Below are 21,327 nucleotides of genomic sequence, written 5' to 3'. Positions count from 1 at the left end.
GTCCCTGACTCATTAAACTAAGCATCCCTGCATCCCCAGGATGCATACAACACTATCCTTCCTGTTATCAATCATTTCACTGCACCAGCTGAGCTGCATGTGGTGGAGTCTCCACAGCTGTGCGTTCTGGCATTATTGATGAGATGATTAAGATTGTCTTGTAAATCCATGCTGCTGTCCTTTATTAACTACATACAAGTAGCTATTTGCCACCATTTGTTTAAATTAATAAGTCCTTTTTGATGTTTTCGACGTTGACACATAATAGCCTGTGTCGTCTTGGGACCCATAAAATAATTCTGGGACCAATTTGAATGGCCACCTGTGGTTCCCGGGACCCATTACATTGAAAACCTAGCAACATCACTGGCTATTGAACACCCTTTACGTCTGTGTGTTGGTTAAAATAATATTGAACCAATGAAAAGTAGTAAAAAGCCCTTCGGTCAAAACCTCTTAACTCCACTTGAGCTCATTTTAGTTAGGAGTTAGGAGGTTTCGGCCCGAACAGCAGAGATATCCTGTATTGGTTTCCTTCTCACAGGTTGATTGGTTATAAATGGCAATTGTTTTATTGTATTATTTATTGATATGTTCTGCTCTTATTTTTGTGAGGCACTTTGTGACTTTATTTTGATGATCGCACCCATATCAAAATAGGCATTGATCACGCCTCCACGTCTTAATTTAAGTAATAAGGCCTGGCATTAATTAAGACATGCAAAATAGGGCCCTGAATGTCTGTGAAAAAAGGTGCTCTACAAATCCATTTTACTTTTGTTCTTCAGACGAAACAGAAAAGGAACCGTACCTTCCACCACCTTGAGCAGGGAGCCCTCCTGCAGACCCTCTATGGACTTGAGCTCGGCGAAGTTGTCCAGCACGTTGCCGTCCAGCTGCAAGGAGAAGCATGTGCGGTGGCAGGTGTCCTCTCGGTCCATCAGCACCTGGTGGATCTCCTGGACCATCTCCTGAGGAGACACCTGTGATGGACGCAGCATGGATTAAAACCCATTTAGGCCTAGAATTATTGAATGCTTTAACCAGTGAAAAATCGCAGATATACAAGCTCACAGCGCAGCACCGAGTGCCGCGCTAGGAGCTTGTAGATCTGCTATTTTTGAAAAAGTCATGAAAACGTTTACAAATCTTTGAATATATGTATTTTTAAAGCAAACGTTTGTAACTAAAATTTTGCTTCTGGGGGGTCCCTGGAACTAGATATTTTGAGATGCGGGTCCGTGGCCAAATAAATATCAGTTTGGGGGTCCTTCACATGAAAACGTTTGAGCACCACTGACACAGTAGTCTCTCAAGAGCAGTCTAACTGAGCTCCAGTTAAGCGAAAAGGACCTTTTATTTGACGATGGCTGGCCAGATTGCTGACATAGAAACATAGGTTTTTCAAAAAACCTTAGAAGGATTCAAAAGACACTTATAGAATCGGGTCAAAATAAAAAATGTCAAGATTTTTTAAAAATAGCAGATCTAGAGGCTCTTCAATAGTTGAAGCATAAAATAATGATACACAATAATGTGTACCCATTCTAAATGGGTTAAAGCAACATACAATCTCACAATCTGTGATTGCGAAACAGTGTATAAGGAGCCCCCACAAACTAGCGCCGCATTTCATAAACAATTAGCACAATATGTACCGGTAGAATTAATATGTTTTGGTAGCCAAACAGCCAACCAGTTATAGGAGTTGCAGATTGATGCTTTAACCTTTGCTTTTATGAAATATTCGAGATCGTCAGAGTTTTCTGGAAGATGGAACATGTCTTTAATCTTAAACTATTAACCGAAAATAGGCCATCTACAAGCTCACACAACATGTCGCAGCACTAGTTGTGAGACTGTAGATGGCCTAGTTTCAGTACGTGACATGCTTCCAGGGGGCACCCTCTGGCCTACCGGTCTAGGCACACACCACACAGGCTCAGTGTAGCCTGACAGCGTGCCGCTGGTTCAATTCCCGATCCCGACTACCTTTGCTGCGTGTCACTCCTCATTTCCTGTCAGTCTACTGTCCTATCAATAAAGACATATAAGCCCCAAAACATATCCTAAAAAAGTAATCACACCAGTGTGAACTGAGCGGTGGTGTCCATTATTTTCAAGGTGTCTGTGCGTGCGTGTGCGCGCGTGTGTGCGTGTGTGCGTGTGTGTGTGTGTGTGTGTGCGTGCGTGCATGCGCGCATGTACATTTCAAGGCTACTCAACAGCCCCTCTCTGGTCACCCAGAGGTATTGCAGGCTAGGCTCCAGGCTCCAGACACAAAGACGCATAGACGCACGCATAGCCACACACACGGTCATGCTAAGGAGACGGTTTGACCACCGCTCAAAAATGACATGCTTCCATAGAAGGCATACTGGCTTGAAGTGGCTTCTATGGAATCCAAATGAATGAAATCTGTTCCTTGTACCTGTAAGTCAAAGGGTTCGGCGCCGGGGGCTTGGATCTTGACAGTGAAGCCGGTGTCCTGGATCACGATCACTTCCTGTTCATTGGACTCGTCCCCTCCGTCTGTCTCGCCGCTTCCGTCCTGCTTGGACTCCGCCTCCTCTGAGTGCTCGTTGTGGTGCCCGCCGCCATTCACCATGGCTGTGTCGGCAGCGCTGTGTCCTGAGGGTCCCACAACAAACAAACGAACATGCCAATCAGTGGAAACGTGGTAATCCGACAGACACGGAAAAGGCAGAAATCATTAGAGCCGACCGATGTATCTTTTTTTGACGACATCGATATCGGCAGTTATGCAGCCAATGTCCCGATTTCAGCCTTTTTTTGGGGGGCATGTCATGAAAATGTTTTCCTAAATAATTCAAAAATAGCAGATCTACAAAGTGACAAAGCTCATAAATGTCAAACTTCAAAAATCAAATCTTTTTTTTTCTTCTATTTTTACAAATTGATTAGACAATGTTGCAATTTTTGACAAAATCTCTGTAAAAATCGATAAAGGCCTCTCCAAAATCGAGATTGGCATCAGACTCAAAATTCTGGCATCGGTCGAGCAATAGAAATCATCTGATCAAACAGCGTGATGGCTCTCAAACAAGCTCCTATTCAGGCCACCTCATCCTTGAATCCGAAAAGCATGACACAATGGTTGAAGTCTGTGTGGAGAAATGCTCTTTGGCCATCAGAGCCCGAGTAGTTCATCAAATCCACCAGAGTGCAGCTGCCAGGCAGGCAGGCAGCTAGCTAGGTTATATACACATTACACAGAGAGAACCTAGAGTAGATGACCTTACACCATACATTGTGAAATATTGATAAACGAGGGAGGAGCGAAACCAACAGAGCACAGCTATGCTGGCAGGCAGCACTAGGTGTGGGCGATATGGAAAAATACAATATTACGGTATTTTCCCAAGCTGTATCACGATACACAATCTTATCATGATTCTTTTTCATGTTGGTTTTAATGGTTATTTTTCAAGTTAAGTTACTCAACAAAAATAAAATAAAAAGGAGCAACAGACCATTTAGACCCGTGGTCCTCAATGTGGGGTCCAGAGACTCTCTGGGTTCCCTTTGGGAGGTCTAAATTGATCCTCACAAGTATGTAACGCTGACAGTGTACAAATGAAACCAAATGGACCTGTAAGGGTCCATTTGGTTTCATTTGTACACTGTCAGAGTTAAGGGGAGACCTTGACATTTTAAAGTTTGACTACTGATTTAGACAAAAATACAGGTTTAAATGAATTCTGCAATGAATCTCTGTATTAAATATTAACGATTAAACAGGATTTGTATCAAGATATATACAATATCACTGAAAAGGCATATCGTGGAGACATTGTATCGTCTCAACTCTCAACGATATTTATCACCTTCTTCAGTCCTAACATAGAATAAACTAAATGACAACAGAAAAGTCTGTAACTTCAGATTTTGAGACTCAAAATTCATCGGTCATAAACTACTAACCAAATTAAGATAGGTATCTCTACCTCATTGTTGACCCAGGCATACTAAATATACCTGAACATTTGTTATGCAAACTTCGAGCCATCACACACACACACACACACACACACACACACACACACACACACACACACACACACACACACACACACACACACACACACACACACACACACACACACACACACACACACACACACACACACACACACACACACACACACACACGTAAACAACTGAAAGTAATAATAGTGGCTCTGAGGGGAAAGAAGTGGCTATGATGATGACTAATAGTGTATGTGAGTTGAAGGGAAAACTGTCATACTATTCCAACAACTACAATCAAGCTCATCATTCTGGACCGTTAGTCATTTTAGGGAAAAAAAAGGTCATTCACAATGCAAGGATATACTCAACTGATCAAGTGTCAAAACTCAAAAACTGTGATTAATATTAATCTTCTATAAATGAAATCAGCACATTGACAAGAACCACACGGGTGAACAAAGGGCCCACATCTGGAAGTTGTGAGTAACCACACAGTGGCAAATCTACCAACGACTGAGATAAAGAAAAACAAAATAACTATGCACACTCACTGAGACAGTGAGATACAGCATTGCATTGGTCCGGTCACACAGGTACACGCCGTCCCGCATCTTTTTTTTAGCTGTGTCACGCCTCTCACACACACACGGACATGCATCAATGTAAAATAACCTTAAGTTCACATCTCGACAATGTTTACGAATGCTGTAGCATCACACCAGGGTGATTTAACAAAGGGGTGAGCCTGAATGCATATCATGCGTGTGACGTCATTAAATGAGCGTCCCCCCAAACATTGAATCAGCAATGCAACACTGCTGAGATATAATAATCGTTCATTTCCTTGCATTAACCATCAATAATCTGTTCATATATATTTTTTTCTCACATTGCTAAATCTTTCTTAATAGTCAAGGCGACTAAGGAAATGTCAAATTGGCTTGCCGACAGCCTGGCAGACATGCAAACGAACACCCATGCCATGACAGAGCCAAGCATAGCATGTGAGGGGTGGGTGGGTGAACACCCATGGCAGAGGCTAGCATGTGGGGGGTGGGTGGGGGTGGACAACTGTTTTCTCTTGTAGGGGGACAACAGCCAACATGTCCTTGTGCTCACCATCAAGGGTAACTGCGGTGTCATGGTAAACGGGGGAGGGGAGGGGCTAGAGTTGAGGGTGGGGTCTAAGCTGGTCCAGAGGAAGGTGTTTGGAGAAGAAAAGGCTGTTTTCTTCTCTGTATACCAAGCACAATAGCCTTACTTAAAACACACACACACACACACACACACACACACACACACACACACACACACACACACACACACACACACACACACACACACACACACACACACACACACACACACACACACACACACACACACACACACACACACACACACACACACACACACACACACACACAGTCAGGTGTCATCTGTTGCAAGACGTCTTTTGTTTGGTTATAATGTCAGCCTTTCAAAAATCCTGAAGACGGAAGTGATCATTTCCATGAGATAATGTCTTTCTCCGACAGTAACATACTGTAGAGATTAATGAAACCAATAGATTTCTAATCAGGTCAATATACCCCCAATTATCATTTAGAATATAAACACACAAAATACTTCTGTTGAAGTGAGCTGGGAAGGTATTGCTTGAAGCAGAATCCTTTTTTTGAAACAGAATCCTTTTTAAAAACAGTTAAGTTCATTAGCATTAGCGGCCTAATTCTAACTTCTAGCCAAAACCAGAGATGGCCTCTACTGTCTTCAGTGTACACTTTAGTAGAATGTCTACTCTGCGTACAAAGAATGTCAGGGTATATCTACCATTTACACATTGTTGACGATGACATAGTAATGCTGGTATCGTTTTTCACTAAAAACAATACACAAGTCTGATGACATCGAACCAACAGTCTTTTGCAGGTGAAGTTTTATCAGTGTTCGTCAATGAATAGATATCGTCTCGGTCGGGCAGAAACCTCAATCTCCATATTTTAACTTTGTGTTTTTTCGTACATTAGCGCCATACTCGATCATACTACAGCATCACACAAAATAATCAAAAGTAGCAGATGCACAAGCTCAAAACTGGCTACAGTATTTAACCCATTTAGACGGCTGAAAACCTTCACATTCTTATTTTTTTTTTTTAAATGCTGCTAGTATAGCAACAACTAATGAGACAGAGGTGACACTGCCTGGCTATTCCATCAAAATAAAAACCACTCCAACTGACAAATCCAACTGAGAGAGAGAGAGAGATCATCATACTTGCCCTAGCTGATGAAGCATGTTGGCTTTTATTTTATTTTCTAGAAATGATATTGGTTTACATACTGTGCCATCTACCATTAAAATAATGTTCTATTCATTAGGTTCTGAATTGCAGCTTTAAAGGAGAAGGTAGCTGAAAATCTAAAATGTGTTTTCATGAGGGAAATTTAAACAGGAGCGTTAACTCACACACCATCTAGTGCTTACAGTATGACCATTCAGTACACTGAAAACAAGAGACCAACGTGACAACATGGGGAGGCTGATCCTGCAGCCTAATTATTGCAAAATTGCTCCAATTAGTCCCACAGCAATGAATGAGAGTACAAAATACCTCTATAGTAGCAGCTGCACAGTAATCAGAGTGCTAAATCTGGGGGCAATAATGTAGCCAGGTTACATTTGTAGGCCTACTCTTAAGAGTGACAGTGACAGTAAGATTGGATAAATGAACACTTGTATAACACTAGTACTTTACTGTGTAGCACACATACTGTATGTGGTGATAACAACATGGTTATTGCATTCTTGTTTTAATACCTTGGCGCCTGTATTTTTGGCCCAATGGAGTAAAACAATACAGTTTATTTTCATTCCTGTCTGGCTGAGATTGTGCTCTTTAATTTATCTCAAATCTTAAGGGTGCTGCTGGAAGAAACTAATGATGGACATCACTGAAATATCCAGTCAAATCAAAACAAAGTTTTCTATATAAATTTTGTTCAACACAAGGCCAAAAAATGCAAAACAGGATCATACCAGGTAGGCATTATGAAAACATTATGAACCTGCCGGGTGAATCATTAAAGTGCTTGTTGGTTTGTGCAAGTGTCATCTAATGGTCACAGTAAAGCTAGAAAGAAAACGTGGTTTTAGCCAAGTTCGTCAAAGCAGAAAAGCATGGCATGAGAACTAGGAGATTGGGCCAGTCAAGGAGTGGCAGAGAACGGTGTTCTTCATGTTAAAATAATGACTGCATCCACAGTCAAGTGAAGTAATAACAACCAACCGTTTGACACACTGCCCTACAAAAAGGCATACAGTAAGACACTTCATAACTGACATAGACAAACAACCATGTCCAAAAGTCACTTGCTAACTGCCCTTGTTCAGTGTCATTTTCAAAAAAACAGGCTCAGTTAAAACAACTCAGGCTTGCCATGCATAGAACATATTAATCAGAACACACACGACAACAGTGAGTAGGCCGGTCACAATTATGACACCAGTAAGACTCCCTAATCGGGAGATAAGCGACCGTCAGGTCGCATGTATACACAAATTGGCCTTTAAGTGGCATTAAAAGAAATCTCATGGTGGCACTAGAAGAGGGGCATGTGAGAAATCAGGTGCAGAGGTTGTGGTTTGCCAGCCAAGGAGTGTGTATGCAAAGTTTGGCATGGATAGGGGCAACAGTGCCAGAGATAAGAGTAGGGCCAAAAGTGTGACGTGACGTGACAGGTTAAAGTGAGACATAATCGTCTAATTTGTAGATCTGCAATTTCCACTATCAATGTTCTTTTTGTCAAAGTTGTCAAATATGTCATTTCTTTGTATATTTAGGTTATGCGTCATATCTGCCATGTGCAACTTCAAAGCCTACAAGCCAAAGAGAAATGTAATAGTCAACAACAAAAACAATGAAATCGGTAATCGCAATTATCTGAGTGACAATTAATCGCTGTGTAAAGTGTCATAATTGTGACAGCCCTAACAGTGAGCAGACCTTGGTCATTCAGTCACACTCCAAAGGAAGCAGTTCCACTTCCCACCAGCAAGGCAATGGTCTTTCGGGGCACTGGGTCAAGGAAAGATTAACCAAAAAGAAAACAAGAATAGGATACTACAGAACAGTCTAAAGATAAAAGTCCAGAATACCTGTGAAATAACACAAGACTTCACTACAATACGTGATGTTTCCCCTGTGATGGTGGAGCTATAATTCCAGACCCCAAAATCTGTCTCAGAAGAACCAAACTTCAAGCTCCAGAACTCTTAATCCAATGATTAATAAAGTTCTTAGTTCATTCACCGGGACACTTGCAGTACACACTAGCTCAGTGGTTTTAGAACTTTTTGTTTGACTCAAGGCACAACAATGGGCTGGTCAAAATATGCAGATCTACAAGCTCACAATGCATCAAATCATGATAAATTTGTGCATGCAGGTTGGCTTTTTTCCCCCTTCCATCTTTGAAAATATGTGTGAGTGTGTGTGTGTGTGTGGGGGGGGGGGGGATAGTTATGCCAAGTTGGTAAAACATATCATAATTGGCCTCTGCATAGGGGTATTAGTGCGAACAGTGCCGAACACCGATATAGAACATTTAAAAAACGATAATTCATAACTTTTCTTTTCCAGTGGATTTATTGATGTTGATGTACTGATGATGTATTTATTACCTTGCTTATTGTAAATTGCTCTGGATTAAGAGTGTCTGCTTAAATTGTAAATTGTATTAAATATGATATGTAATTGCAATTACAACGTGTGGTTGACACAGAATCCCAAGGCAGCCACACCTGGACTTGTTTCACGGGCAACTCCAGTGTGCCTCAGCTGCCCTACTGACCTCTGTAGCTACACCGAAGCATTAGTTTAGTAGTTCACTCCCTGCCTAACGTCCTGTGTTGACTACAAATGAATCAAACCAGCAGCCAGCCAGCCACACAACGCTGCACCATGGACCTTGAAATGAGGACTGTAGGGACCATCAGGGGCGTCACAAGGGGTAGGAAAGTGGGACTGAGTTACCAGGGCCCAAGGTGGAGGGGCCCTAGTAACTTTAGCTATTGAAAAATAGCAGATATACAAGCTCACAGCGTGGCACCGAGTGCCGCGCAAATCTTTGAATACATGTATTTTTAAGTGAACATTTGTAACTCAAATTTTGCTTCTGGGGGGTCCCTGGAACTAAATATTTTGAGATGGGGGGGGGGTCCTTCACAAAGTTTGAGCATCACTGACATGGAAACATAGGTTTCTTGGCACAACATTTTCACGATTTTTCAAAAATAGCAGATCTACAAGCTTGCAGCGCGGCACTCGGTGCCGAGCTGTGAGCTTGTATATCTGCTATTTTTCAATAGTTAACATTCATGGGGGGGCCCGCAGTGAATCCTTGTACCCAGGGCCCAGAATTTGGTGTGACGCCCCTGGGGACCATGGCCGCTGCTATGGAAACATCACCAAGGCCACACAGCTCTGTGGAATCAATGGACGGCAGACAGGACAACAAGGCCTTTCTGGGATCGAGAGATTTGTTGCTGCACAAGATGGCATCCTGCTGTTGTCCTTCCACCAACCACACAAAGAGCAGGCAGAGTGTGACTGCACTGCATAGTCATGCAGCCAGTTCCATATCAACAACACAACATGACTAACATTTTCAGGTTCATTTCAGGTTCATTATCTTTTTTTTAACAGCGATTCTCACCCTGTGGGACTGGTGGTGAGCCGCGAGCATCCGAGCATATAACAAAAATCACACTTAGTGTGAAGTGAGCAGTGCTATTTATTTCATTAAGCATCCCACGAAGCTTAGCCAATGTGACCCTGGGCATATAACCAACTTTGGGCGCTTTGTGCAAAGATGTAGGCCAGATGTAGACCAAGCTTCATGGCCAATGTGACCCTGAGCGTACCACAAACTGTGGGCGCTTTGTGCAAAGATGTAGGCCAAGCTTGGCGTCCCTGCTTAAAGTGGCTCTGGGCGTACAGCAAACTTTGGACAAAAGGACAAAGACAGATGTTGGAGCTTAGCTCCTTCCAGGAGCACCGCTCCAGTGTATAGACCAGTGGTTCTCAAACCTTTTAATTTCAAGGAACCCCATAACCCTGAGAGTGTACAAATGTACACTCACAGAGTTACAGAGCTGTAAGGGTCCAATTTGGAACGCCCTCAAGGAACCCAGAAAGTACTGGACCCCACTTTGACAACCACTGGTAAAGACAGATTGCAGTCTTACCTAAACATGCATCATTGCATAAGGCCAAAGGTTACGTTTAGACTAACATGACATAAACTAAAAGGTTAAAATAATACCATGAAGTAAAGCACCATAAAGCTATAATTTATGTATGGAAGCAATAAGAACCCAGATGTTTGCCAAGCACTATACAGACAAGGAATACTTTAACCTTGCTTTGAGTCTCTTATCTGGTCTGGAAGACTGCAGGAGTCACCAGAGAAGATTAACTGAGGTCGTCTGTTCAGCGTTCACCCCACATGAACATTAAGCCATTTAAAACCCACTCACCCCAATCTGTCTGACCTCACAACAAGTTCAACCTTACAGCATCCAAATAACATCACTTCCCATAATATTAACCTGCAGTATGTAATATCACGTATTATAAATGGAGAGGACACCAGGTCTAATATCTATGCTTTGGTATTTGGCAATTAGTCAAGACTGTAGCACTGTCTATGATTTCCTAGTAAATGCATATGATTATTTCATTACCATGTAGATTTCAACACAAAATGATGTACTGTAGGTTAAAAAGCCTTACACTCCAATGATGAGTCGTATGTATGTATATATGTATAGTTTTAAAATAATAATAACCAATATAATAACTTCAGTAAACTCTTCCAAAAGATTGCACACACACACACACACACACACACACACACACACACACACACACACACACACACACACACACACACACACACACACACACACACACACACACAATTACCTGACACAAGTCACAACCACACACGTGTACCGTTTCAATGTTCCCACAAGTGAAACTGAAAATAGTTTAGATAAGTTAAATTATATTTAATAAAACTGAGATTCTTCAATGCACAAATCACTTAAGCCCTATTCAAAATATTTAAATAAAAAATACATAGCTTGCAGTTATGCCATTTTTGGATAAACAATGTGCCTTAAATATCTTTTCTCTATTGTACATAGTGTTTGTATTTGTTAATGCATTGTGTTCAATGTTTTATGCTGTGTTGTTGGTGAATTGAACACATTAGGAAAGCAATGGAAACAAGTCCCCAGGAAGTGCTTACTAAGTTCTTACTAATATTTAGTATCCAATCAAAAAATATGCCCAAAATAGGGGACGCATGGATTCCAAGCGTTGAAACCAACACCACTTCTAGTCTTCTACATCTACTCATTCTGAATCTGAGGCGTTAAACCAGTCGTGGATTGACATGAGCTCCTTACCTGTCACACAGTGTGTTATTATTATGATGTTATGTATGCTATAATAACCTTCTGTCCGTACATGATCACCATGAAAAACACCGCCGCTTCCGCTTCCCGGGTCGCGGAGCGTTCCATGTGATCACAACCCAGACAGGAGGGGGCTGAGACACAACAGTGTACATGTAACCAGTCACCCTGCAGCCCCAACGGCCCAGTTAACCGTCCACAACGGGCCGTTTAACGGTTTCACCGGAGTCCCCGAATTAGGGCCGGCCCGTCTTTCCCCAAGACAGAGCCATGGGTTCTAATCTACCGACACAACCCCCCCTCTTTCGGGCTGAAGGTGTCTGTTTGTGAGCCTCCCACATGAAGGTGACCTTCAGTTCAACCAACTACACTGCTCCGTGCTCTCTGCTGCACGCTGACAACATGCGTGCGTCACAGCCTGGCGGCGCGCACTGTGCGTGTGTTATGAAAGACTAGTTTACATGTTTTTAATTGCATCAGTTAACTGGGTCTAATAAACAACACATATGCATCCATGCTAACTATAGCATCCACTAGCTGTCATACACACAGTATGTCTCATTGCCAGATCTAACAAGTGGTGCAGTTAAATGCAACTGTCAGGACTGTCTGGGTGATAATAATCATGATATAAATCCATGAATTGTATCGATCGCTATTGTTTCCCCTTCTGCTGAATGATAAGACGTCATGTTATTGCATTAAACGTGCTGGATCAGCACCCTCTCGGTTAGCCGGCTGCTGCTGCTGCTACCTTAGCAACATGCTAACGTGGAGTTGGTGCAAGGTGGAGTAGTGAGTGGTGGTGTGACTTTTACTGTTGTACCACAAAGACATCGTTTGGTTTGCACCTCAGAGAGGATCACAAAACATAGCCGCAAAGCAGGACATATGCGCGTTTTACGCATGTTACGCACTGACAGGAATCAGGGTGCATTCTTGTTGCAGAAGATGAATGAACCATGATGGACCAGGAGAAGAAGTGAACACCCAAGCTTCAAGTTCAACTGAGGATGCGCCCGCCGCTTGCAGACAAGAACAGATCTACACACGCCAAGGCATCGCCTTTTGTCATCTTGTGTCGCTTGTAGATCATCAAAGCTCTGGGCAAGCAACACCCCTAGAGTTTTTCAAGTGATCAAACAAACTCGTCAAGGCGCACAAGGGTGTGTTATAACAACTTGGCTCACCGCAGCAAGAGGCGCATGAAGAAGGCTCCTTCGCGGTGGAGGTAACGGTGGTGCCAGTGGATTCTTTAGCGTCATGGTGGTGGCCTCCTCCTCCTTCCCCATCAGAACTCGGGTCCACCGGGTTGCAGTTCGGCACAGACGCGGGGATGTCATCCGTCTTGCTCACCATGGTGATCGGCGTCTGTCAGTCAGTCAGTAGGTAGTGAGTGGCAGAAGCCGGTTAGGCAACAGGGGGAAAAAAACGTTGCGCAAAAAGAAAAAAAAGGGGTCCAAAGTGTTCCTAACTAGCAGGCTCCCTCCGGCCAGACACACAGAAAACGGGGCAGGAAGAAGAAGGAGAGATTAGAAAAACAAGTGTGTCAGTGAAGAAGGACAGTGCTGTGCGCTGATCACACGTGGTTCCAACCTCCTCCTCCTCCTATTGACCTCTTTGCCTTTGCGTCTCCATGGCTCTGGTTCCTCCCCCAGAACGTCTGGGGACGGCGAGCAAGAGCAGACAAAACACATAACTAGTGTAGTAGAGATTACACGGACTGAACATGCTGACATTAATCATGAAATACATACAGGATAGGTAAGGTAACAGCCTGTAAACACTAGAGATATATGACTTGAAAAATGAATTAAAGATAGATAGATAGAGAGATAGATAGATAGATAGATAGATATATAGACATTATATATATATATATATATATATATATATATATATATATATATATATTTATATATATATATATATCCTATACACACACACACACACACACACACACACACACACACACACACACACACACACACACACACACACTGCTTTGTCTATATAAATACATATATATAGGCTATACATGAACATATTCACATCTATCACCTATGAATGGATGGATGTATGCATACAGACTTATCAACAGTGGATATGTGACTCATATAATAATGTATGTACAGTACAAGGCAAGTGAATATGGAGATATGAGGTGTCTGCCCGACAGCACCTATAATAATACATTGAGGAATGTGTCACCTTAAATAAGAATCAATGACCACAGAGTGATTAGAGCAACTGATTTGTGTTTAACCTTTGCTACACTGGCCTACATTTGATTGCCTCTGGCTGGCATTTTAAATCACACTAGATAATCCCCTTCTACAGCTATAGCCTACTAACACTAGTACGCTCAGGTCCATTCACAGTGTTAATCTGCACATAACATTACCTTTTAACTGTGTTTACTGGTGGTTCTGAAAAATCCACCGTATAATTGTTATGATTTATTTTCTGTCAAGAAATCCGAGCAGACATGGTTTATTTTCTAAGTGTTGAACTTTGGAAGTGCTTGTCTTCTATAACGCCATGTCCCGCTGCCTCCTGCATTATGTGACATTTAGAACCAGGTGGTCACAGGACCGTTGAGGGATTTTCCACGAGCGCTTCCAAACTCCAGGACTTAGAAAAAAAAATCGAACCTCTGTTCGAAGTGGAGCTGTGTGTGTGTGTGTGTGTGTGTGTGTGTGTGTGTGTGTGTGTGTGTGTGTGTGTGTGTGTGTGTGTGTGTGTGTGTGTGTGTGTGTGTATTGCAGTTGATGCTCAGGGCAGGCTAGACTCAACAGCACCTCTCTGGTCACCCAGGGTTACTACATACAGGCTACATACAGACCCACCCACCCACCCACATACCCACATACCCACCCACATACCTACACACACGGCCACGTATAGGGGAGCTTGTGTTCCACACAGCTCCAAATATCACCTGAACCAAATGTCTTGGATAGAAAGTAGCTCCTAACATGTCTACTGTGGATTTTTCTGAAACAAACGCTTTGCAGATAGCAAGACTAAACTCCAAGCTTTCCATAGAGCCACAATATTGGTGAGTTCGAAGTCGTTTAATACAATCAGATAGCAAAAAACTGTTTTGATGCATTGGATCCCTATGGGAGGTATTGCAACCCTAGATTCATCCGATTATAAAAAATCTAGTGTTGCAATTTGCGGCTACACCATACCATCAATATGTCTGTACACTGACTAATGTGTTTGTGGCAAAGACTTGAACTTGTATGTGGCAAATGTATTTTTTGTTGTGTACACAACACCATTATAATGTTCTTATTTTGATAAGAACCAATTACTGAATGTCTTGTCTGCAGATGTCCTTCAGAATATGCGTGACATTGATTTATTATGACACTATATGGCACATCGGTCCACTAGAACCCATATTTATCTAATGTTTTTATATAGAACCCCCATAACTGAGAGTTCAAAATTAAACCAAATTGATAGGCTACCACACTTTTGAATCTGTAAACCTGTGATGTGTGTTAAACTTAAAGATTCACCTTTAAGGGCTTCTCTTTTAAGTCCATTTCAACTTTCACCTATATCTCTACATATTTGTATAATGGAATATCTTTTGTATAAGAAAGAACAATATAACAACGGTTAGCCAATCCTCCATTTTATTCAAATTATGTGTACAGATCGCTATAGGAAGTTAACACAGTATATGCGGTAATCAAACAACAGCTTATGTTCATCTAAGGACCAGATTTTAAAGAATCTTTCTACACATCATATTGTATTATGAAACCAGGAGGTGCCATTCTGCACTATTGCTGGAGACAATATACAAAAAAAAGAAAATAAAGTGTTTTACGGTATCAAATAAACAGTAATATTCATTTAGAACGTAAAATATATTTCAAGGCCTGTTTCAAGTTAGATTACTCCTCATAAAGATACACAAGAAAGAGGCATTTTCATAACAATGGAAGACATTATCTGCAGATGCAAAGTGAAATACCTATAGACCTACTTCCCTGCTATGCTGTCATATAGTGTCATATAGTGTGTGACACGTTATGCTGTGGACATGTGGAAAGAAAAGCTAATCTGGGAGAGTAGAACTAAGTTTGCCTATAGTTATAGATACAGTAGTTATGGAAAAGATGAACTGGTGTTGTCATAACTTAGCGTTGTGACGTGTTGTGTTAGGCTGTTAACATAGTAAAAAGGCGCTATGGACAAAGTCACCTCACTACCACTTTGTTTGCATCATGACTTGTCTGTTGTGTATGTATTTGTGTTGGACTAACCTACTGTCTCTGAAAGCAAATGGCCCCTCGAGAATGCTCAAGTTTCACCCAACCCACCCTGATGTTTCCTTATTAGCCCAATGTTCCCTTAACCCCAACTCTAACCCTCTAATCCCAACTCTAAGGTGTCTTTCCACTAGACCAAAGTGGTGTACAGGGACTCGCGTGTTCCTTTAGGGGTTTTTAAAATTTGACTTTTCACTCTTACAAGTCTGCGACTCTGACAGTATACAACCAAATGGACTGTCTGGGCTTCTTGAAATGTATACGTTTAAGAACGGCACTACTAGACAAGTATGTGCCTGTGCCATGCCACGTGGGACGCCGCAAGCTGAGGGAACAGAGGGCCGAGGGAACATAGAGCTGAGACAATAGGGCTGACGACCCCCCCCACACACCCTGTGTCTTGAAGCATAACAGTCTAAAAATGCAGGATCCCTCCAGAAGAGGGGAATTATTGTATTCAACGAGACAACTCTTTATTCCTGCTAGTATTTGTCTCTAAAAGCTGGAGGAGGAATAGTGCACACTGTCATTTAATGGTTGGCCTTTAAAGAGACATCAACTATAAATAACAACTAATACCTCTTTGATTCTTTGCCTATATCCTAGGCAACAGTGCAGATTACCGTCAAGACAACTTCAAGCATAACTTTATGCAAATACACTTGTTAAACGCAAAATATCCCCTATTCTTCAGCACTTCAAGCAATCGATTTGACAATTAATAAACATACACATACTCCTAATGAGCTAAACAATCTCAAACAAGCATTAAGCATAATGTTGTGTAAAATTAATACCCCACAGCCTTGCCTGTCACCTGGTGACTATTGACTTAATAATAGTGATGAGTAAATATATTGACGTGAGATTATTTTGTATAACTTAAGTTACACAGCTGAAAAATGATGATAGGCCTAAATACATAACTTTCGAACCAACCTATGACAGTACATCTTAGCGTAAGATACCATTCCCTCATTTCCCTGCACTAAATCACAGTTAAATCAGAACTTAAATAGAAGTCGGCTCATTTCAGTGTATACCAACTGCAATAATTGATGGTTACACTTAGTATATTTGGATATTGGCTCAATTGCAAACAGATTCTCACATAATTCTGAATGCATTCTCATAGCAATGTGATACACCTGCAAATACCAGGTCATACCCTGTTAGAGAAAACCTGCTATACGCACATCTCAATCATTCTTACAAAACCTGTTCTGAACTAAAAGGACACCTTTTATATAAATGCTATCAATCTTCATGTTGTCTGCTATAGGCCATTTCTCAGTGCAGGAACTCAAAGGTAGGGTAAGTGATATTGTTTTTGGTTAAAACAAACTGAAAATCGTTAAAAGGTTTAAAGCACTATATTCTGTTAGCAATCACTGCTATAGTGTTAGTTCAGTAACAGGGGTCTCCCTGCGGCTCCAGCTCTTTAGTAAACAGGTCAGGATACACGTTTTATCCAATCAGGAGAGAGAACCAGAACACTATAAGATTTAAGCTAGTAAAGTATCTCTCTTGGGTGAAACTGGTATCCCAACCGGAAAATGTAGTCTATAGTAATGATCGCAACACAGAGCTTTAAAGGAGTAGTTCACCCCCAAAATGACTTTTTTTCTATTGATTACTCACGCCATGGAGACTTGAGTTAAATCATATTATTTTGTATTTGTCGCATCCCTAAGACAAAAATTTGGATATAGTAAATTTACCCCCTTTGATTCCGGATGGGGATGGGGGTAAGTTTATTGTAATCAAATTATTGTCATAGGAATCCGACAAAAAACTAAAAATATTATTGAACTCAAGTCTCCATGGTGTGAGTAATCAATAGAGAAAAAAATAATAATTTTGGGGGTGAGCTACTCCTTTAACTGTTCACCAGAAACATTTACTCCCCTTTAATCTACTCCGTTTGTTTAGTCTCTCTGCACGGTAAGGCTGCAATTACTTAAATTCATGGGACAGTACAGGACCAAAATGCATTCGTATTGCACCACTGCATGTATGAATATAAATTATATAGGGTATACTTGTCTGCACGCAGATAAAAAATAAGACAATGAAAGAAATTAGTTGAGTTTAAAAGTTCTGAGGGGGGAAAAAAAGGCTCAGCGAAAACCACTAGGGGGCCACCATGTGCAAATCCCATCTATAGGCCTACATTTTACATTTGGGGCCTCTGGAAACACATGCATGCAGTTACTGTACGCGTGAGCACGCACGTGCACAGCACACGCGCACACGGGCACACGCGCACACGGGCACACACACACACACACACACACACACACACACACACACACACACACACACACACACACACACACACACACACACACACACACACACACACACACACACACACACACACACACACACACACACACACACACACACACACACACACACACACACACACGCACTGCCTAACCTGTCTTTTCAGAGTGGTCATTTAGAATACTCTGCAAAGTAACTCATCTTCATAGTTGATGGTAGTAGTTGCATTAAAGCACAACGATCCAAGAAAGTGTGACAATATACTAACAAGGCCTCTGGGTCTACAAAGAGCCGACAGTACAAACTGTACTGTGTATATATATACATTTTTTGACCTTTCTGTCCTTGGTGTATGACCCATGCACACAGAGAGGATGCTTCATGTATGATGCATTTCAGTTGTCTGTCTGTGTGCAGAATCAGATCAGTGGTTCTCAACCTGCGGGCTGCATGGGGGCCCAACGGTGGGCCCCACCATAGATTATACACTATAAAGGCTTTAATGATAATATAACATCCGACATCCAACATCCGACCCCCCAAAAGAAAGAAACAAACATTTTCTATCAATTACACACCCCATGAAGCCTTGCATTCATGGAGATTTTATTGATTTCGTGGCATTCCCGAGTCAACAATTTGATGATCGGGTCATCGGTCAGTAGGAGACTCAGTAAGGGACTCAGTAGGAGACGCTTTGAGTCTGCCGGTCATCAAATGATTGGCTTAGGAACGTGACAAAAACAACAAAATCTCCATGAATTCAAGGCTTCGTGGGGTGTGTAACTGATAGAGAATATGTATTTTTTGGATGAACTACTCCTTTAATATATAAAAAATCACACCCGTGTGAACTGAGCGGTGGTTTACCCCCCCCCCCTTCCCCCCTGTGTGTGTGTGTGTGTGTGTGTGTGTGTGTGTGTGTGTGTGTGCGCGTGTGTGTGTGTGTGTGCCTGGTCTGGCCTGGCCTGAACAACAGCGCCCCTCCCTTAACATGTGTGGTCATAAAAGGTACTGCAGGCCTGCAGGCTACATACAGACACACACACACGCACACACGCACACACACACACGCATACACACACGGCCACGTATAGGAGACGGTGTAACCACCGCTCAAAAAGGATGAAAATAACAAGAACTTCTTGGTCTTGGTTTTCATTGTGATACTGATATAAGAACTTAAAGTACGCTATGTTAGTTCCATTGGCATGGCATTTCTGGACATTTTTGAAAGTATAAAATAGAGCTTAAGCGATTTAAACACAGGAAAAGATAACACTTGTAATGCCCTGCTGTCACGATATTATGATATCCCATAATCCCAGATGATATCTTGTCTGATTATCACAATATCGATATGATATTCATATTATTGCCCAGCCTGACACGATCACTTCCAAACCATAACAAACCATAGGCTGCTTGTTCCTAAGCAGATACACACATCATGGGCTTGAGGACATCCGTGTCTGTAAGCATTTCAAAAGTAAAATCATGTCCATGCGAGAAAAAAAAAGGTTCATACATAATGCTACTGTAGCCCATTTAATTCACTCTCTCATCTTTGATGTGGCCACTGTATTGTTGGGTAAAGCCTTAGATTAAAGCTTCTGTTTTTACTGTTATTGCAACACAGAAAATAAAAATCTTATAAAAATGTTGACAGTGATAGTTCTTCTGTTGCTACCTAAAGGCTGACCATGCAACTCCCTCCAGCCACCACTGGAGGGAGCTGCAGTTTATTGTCATCTAGCAGATATGGAATTAAGATTATGACAGTTGGGGTAACCAAAATAAACATGGGAGGAACAGAGAATTAATGGCTTCTCATCTGTGACCAGAGTTTTTCCATGTGTGGCCAATCCTGGTCATGAACCCTTTTTTTTAATGGGTCCCACGTCCTGATTGTTTGTTTTTCAACAAAATAAATACCCAAATTGTTTCGAATCGTTTTCAAAAGATTTCCAGAAATTCTCAAAAAACAAAAGACAAAAACAAAAAATTAAGAAAATAATTTCTGGTGTAAAAAAAAAAAAAGAAAGGGGGGGGGGGAGAAATTTATTTTTCCATAGAAAATCAAGAATTGTGTAAACAACCAATCTGCAAGCTCTCAACTATACCATCGCTCAAAGCTTGAAGTGATTATTGGTTCAAAATGTATTTTTAAGTTTGTGTCTTGGGGAGGCAACCAAATACTTGGGCTTCGAGCAGAAAAAGTTTGGGACCCGCTGGACTAACCTACAAGTTTCACATTGAGCTGTGAGTCAGTGAGGGGTTGATTTATGGTTGACCCTGAAAGACACAGTTGGTTTGCTCTGCCTAAAATGGCCGCCTCAAATGTGAAAATAACACCCCTACTCCCACCAAGGCCCCATAACCACCAGCGGAGTCCCTCAGGGCTCTATACTAGTGACTTCGGACTGCCTTAAATATCTCCGCTGAGAATAGCCGATCGACAAAGCTCTCAGCGCGTCGCGTTTGCGACGTGCTGAGAGCCTGTCGGTCGACTATTTTCCTGCAAAGGTTCCCGCAGAAAACCTGGAGTTTAAGTAGATAATGTATAGAGCAAGTGGACACCAGTGTAAACAAATAATTTGCTTAAATGTCAACATTTTTTACAAGATTTACGTGACGTGACCCGATATTGAGTTTTGCTATAAGCGATTCTTTTTTAATATATGTTTTTTTTTGTTTGTTATTTAGTTATTTTTCCCAAGTCCAAGAGTACTAGAAAAACATGTCCTTCTTGGCAATAACTGTGTAATATGATTCAAAAGCTAAAATCGGTCTTGGTATCAATGTAGTAAAGGTGCAGGACAATGGCTAACAGCATTAACAATGTGAGCAACTATGTTCAGATCCAGGTAAAGGAGCCATTTCAACCATTTCCAACCATTATTGTTATATAATAATAATTGGTCCTCATTAAGGTTCATAAGATGGCAGCATTTCTGTCTAGTCCCACTGTGTTGCAGAGGAGGAGCTGTGGACAGTTCAGAAACCTGCCTATACAGTGACATCATCGGTGGGCAGGTTTGGACATTTCAAAACAAGATTTCAAACTTTATTTGTTGTTGTGTTAACGCAAGAACACTGGCTTCTATTTCAGCAGGCTAACTTTTCCAGGACGAGAAAGGTTGCAGACAGTGTTCTATTAGCTTAAAGACTTCCCCATCGATCATTGATAGGTTTCTGAAAAGTCCATAGCCACGGGGTCTTCAAAATATTCCAGGCCAAGGACCCCTTAGCTGAGAGGGAG

At 41.6% G+C, this 21,327-nt stretch overlaps 1 protein-coding gene across 3 annotated transcripts in view; it reads right to left on the bottom strand.

Annotated features, from left to right (window-relative positions):
* Positions 1–13,026, bottom strand: part of cluha (clustered mitochondria (cluA/CLU1) homolog a) — a 66,812-nt gene extending 53,786 nt beyond the window's left edge. For 2 of the 3 annotated variants that reach the window (XM_080731007.1, XM_080731008.1), the window contains exons 1-3: positions 12,672–13,026; positions 2,432–2,631; positions 812–983 (exon numbers count right to left, since the gene is read on the bottom strand). In XM_080731007.1, coding sequence (XP_080587133.1) covers positions 812–983; positions 2,432–2,631; positions 12,672–12,840 — 541 coding nt within the window. In that variant the 5' untranslated portion in view covers positions 12,841–13,026. Of the gene's footprint in view, positions 1–811; positions 984–2,431; positions 2,632–11,472; positions 11,568–12,671 lie in introns of those variants that run through there. The other variant, XM_080731009.1, reaches the window with a different exon arrangement.
* Positions 13,027–21,327: the final 8,301 nt, after the last annotated feature.

Source organism: Nannobrachium achirus (genome assembly GCF_963921795.1).
Source record: "Nannobrachium achirus genome assembly, chromosome: 8".
NCBI classification, from domain to species: domain Eukaryota; kingdom Metazoa; phylum Chordata; class Actinopteri; order Myctophiformes; family Myctophidae; genus Nannobrachium; species Nannobrachium achirus.
The sequence above is the reverse complement of the archived record's forward strand: the minus strand, read 5'-3'. Positions and strand labels throughout refer to the sequence as shown.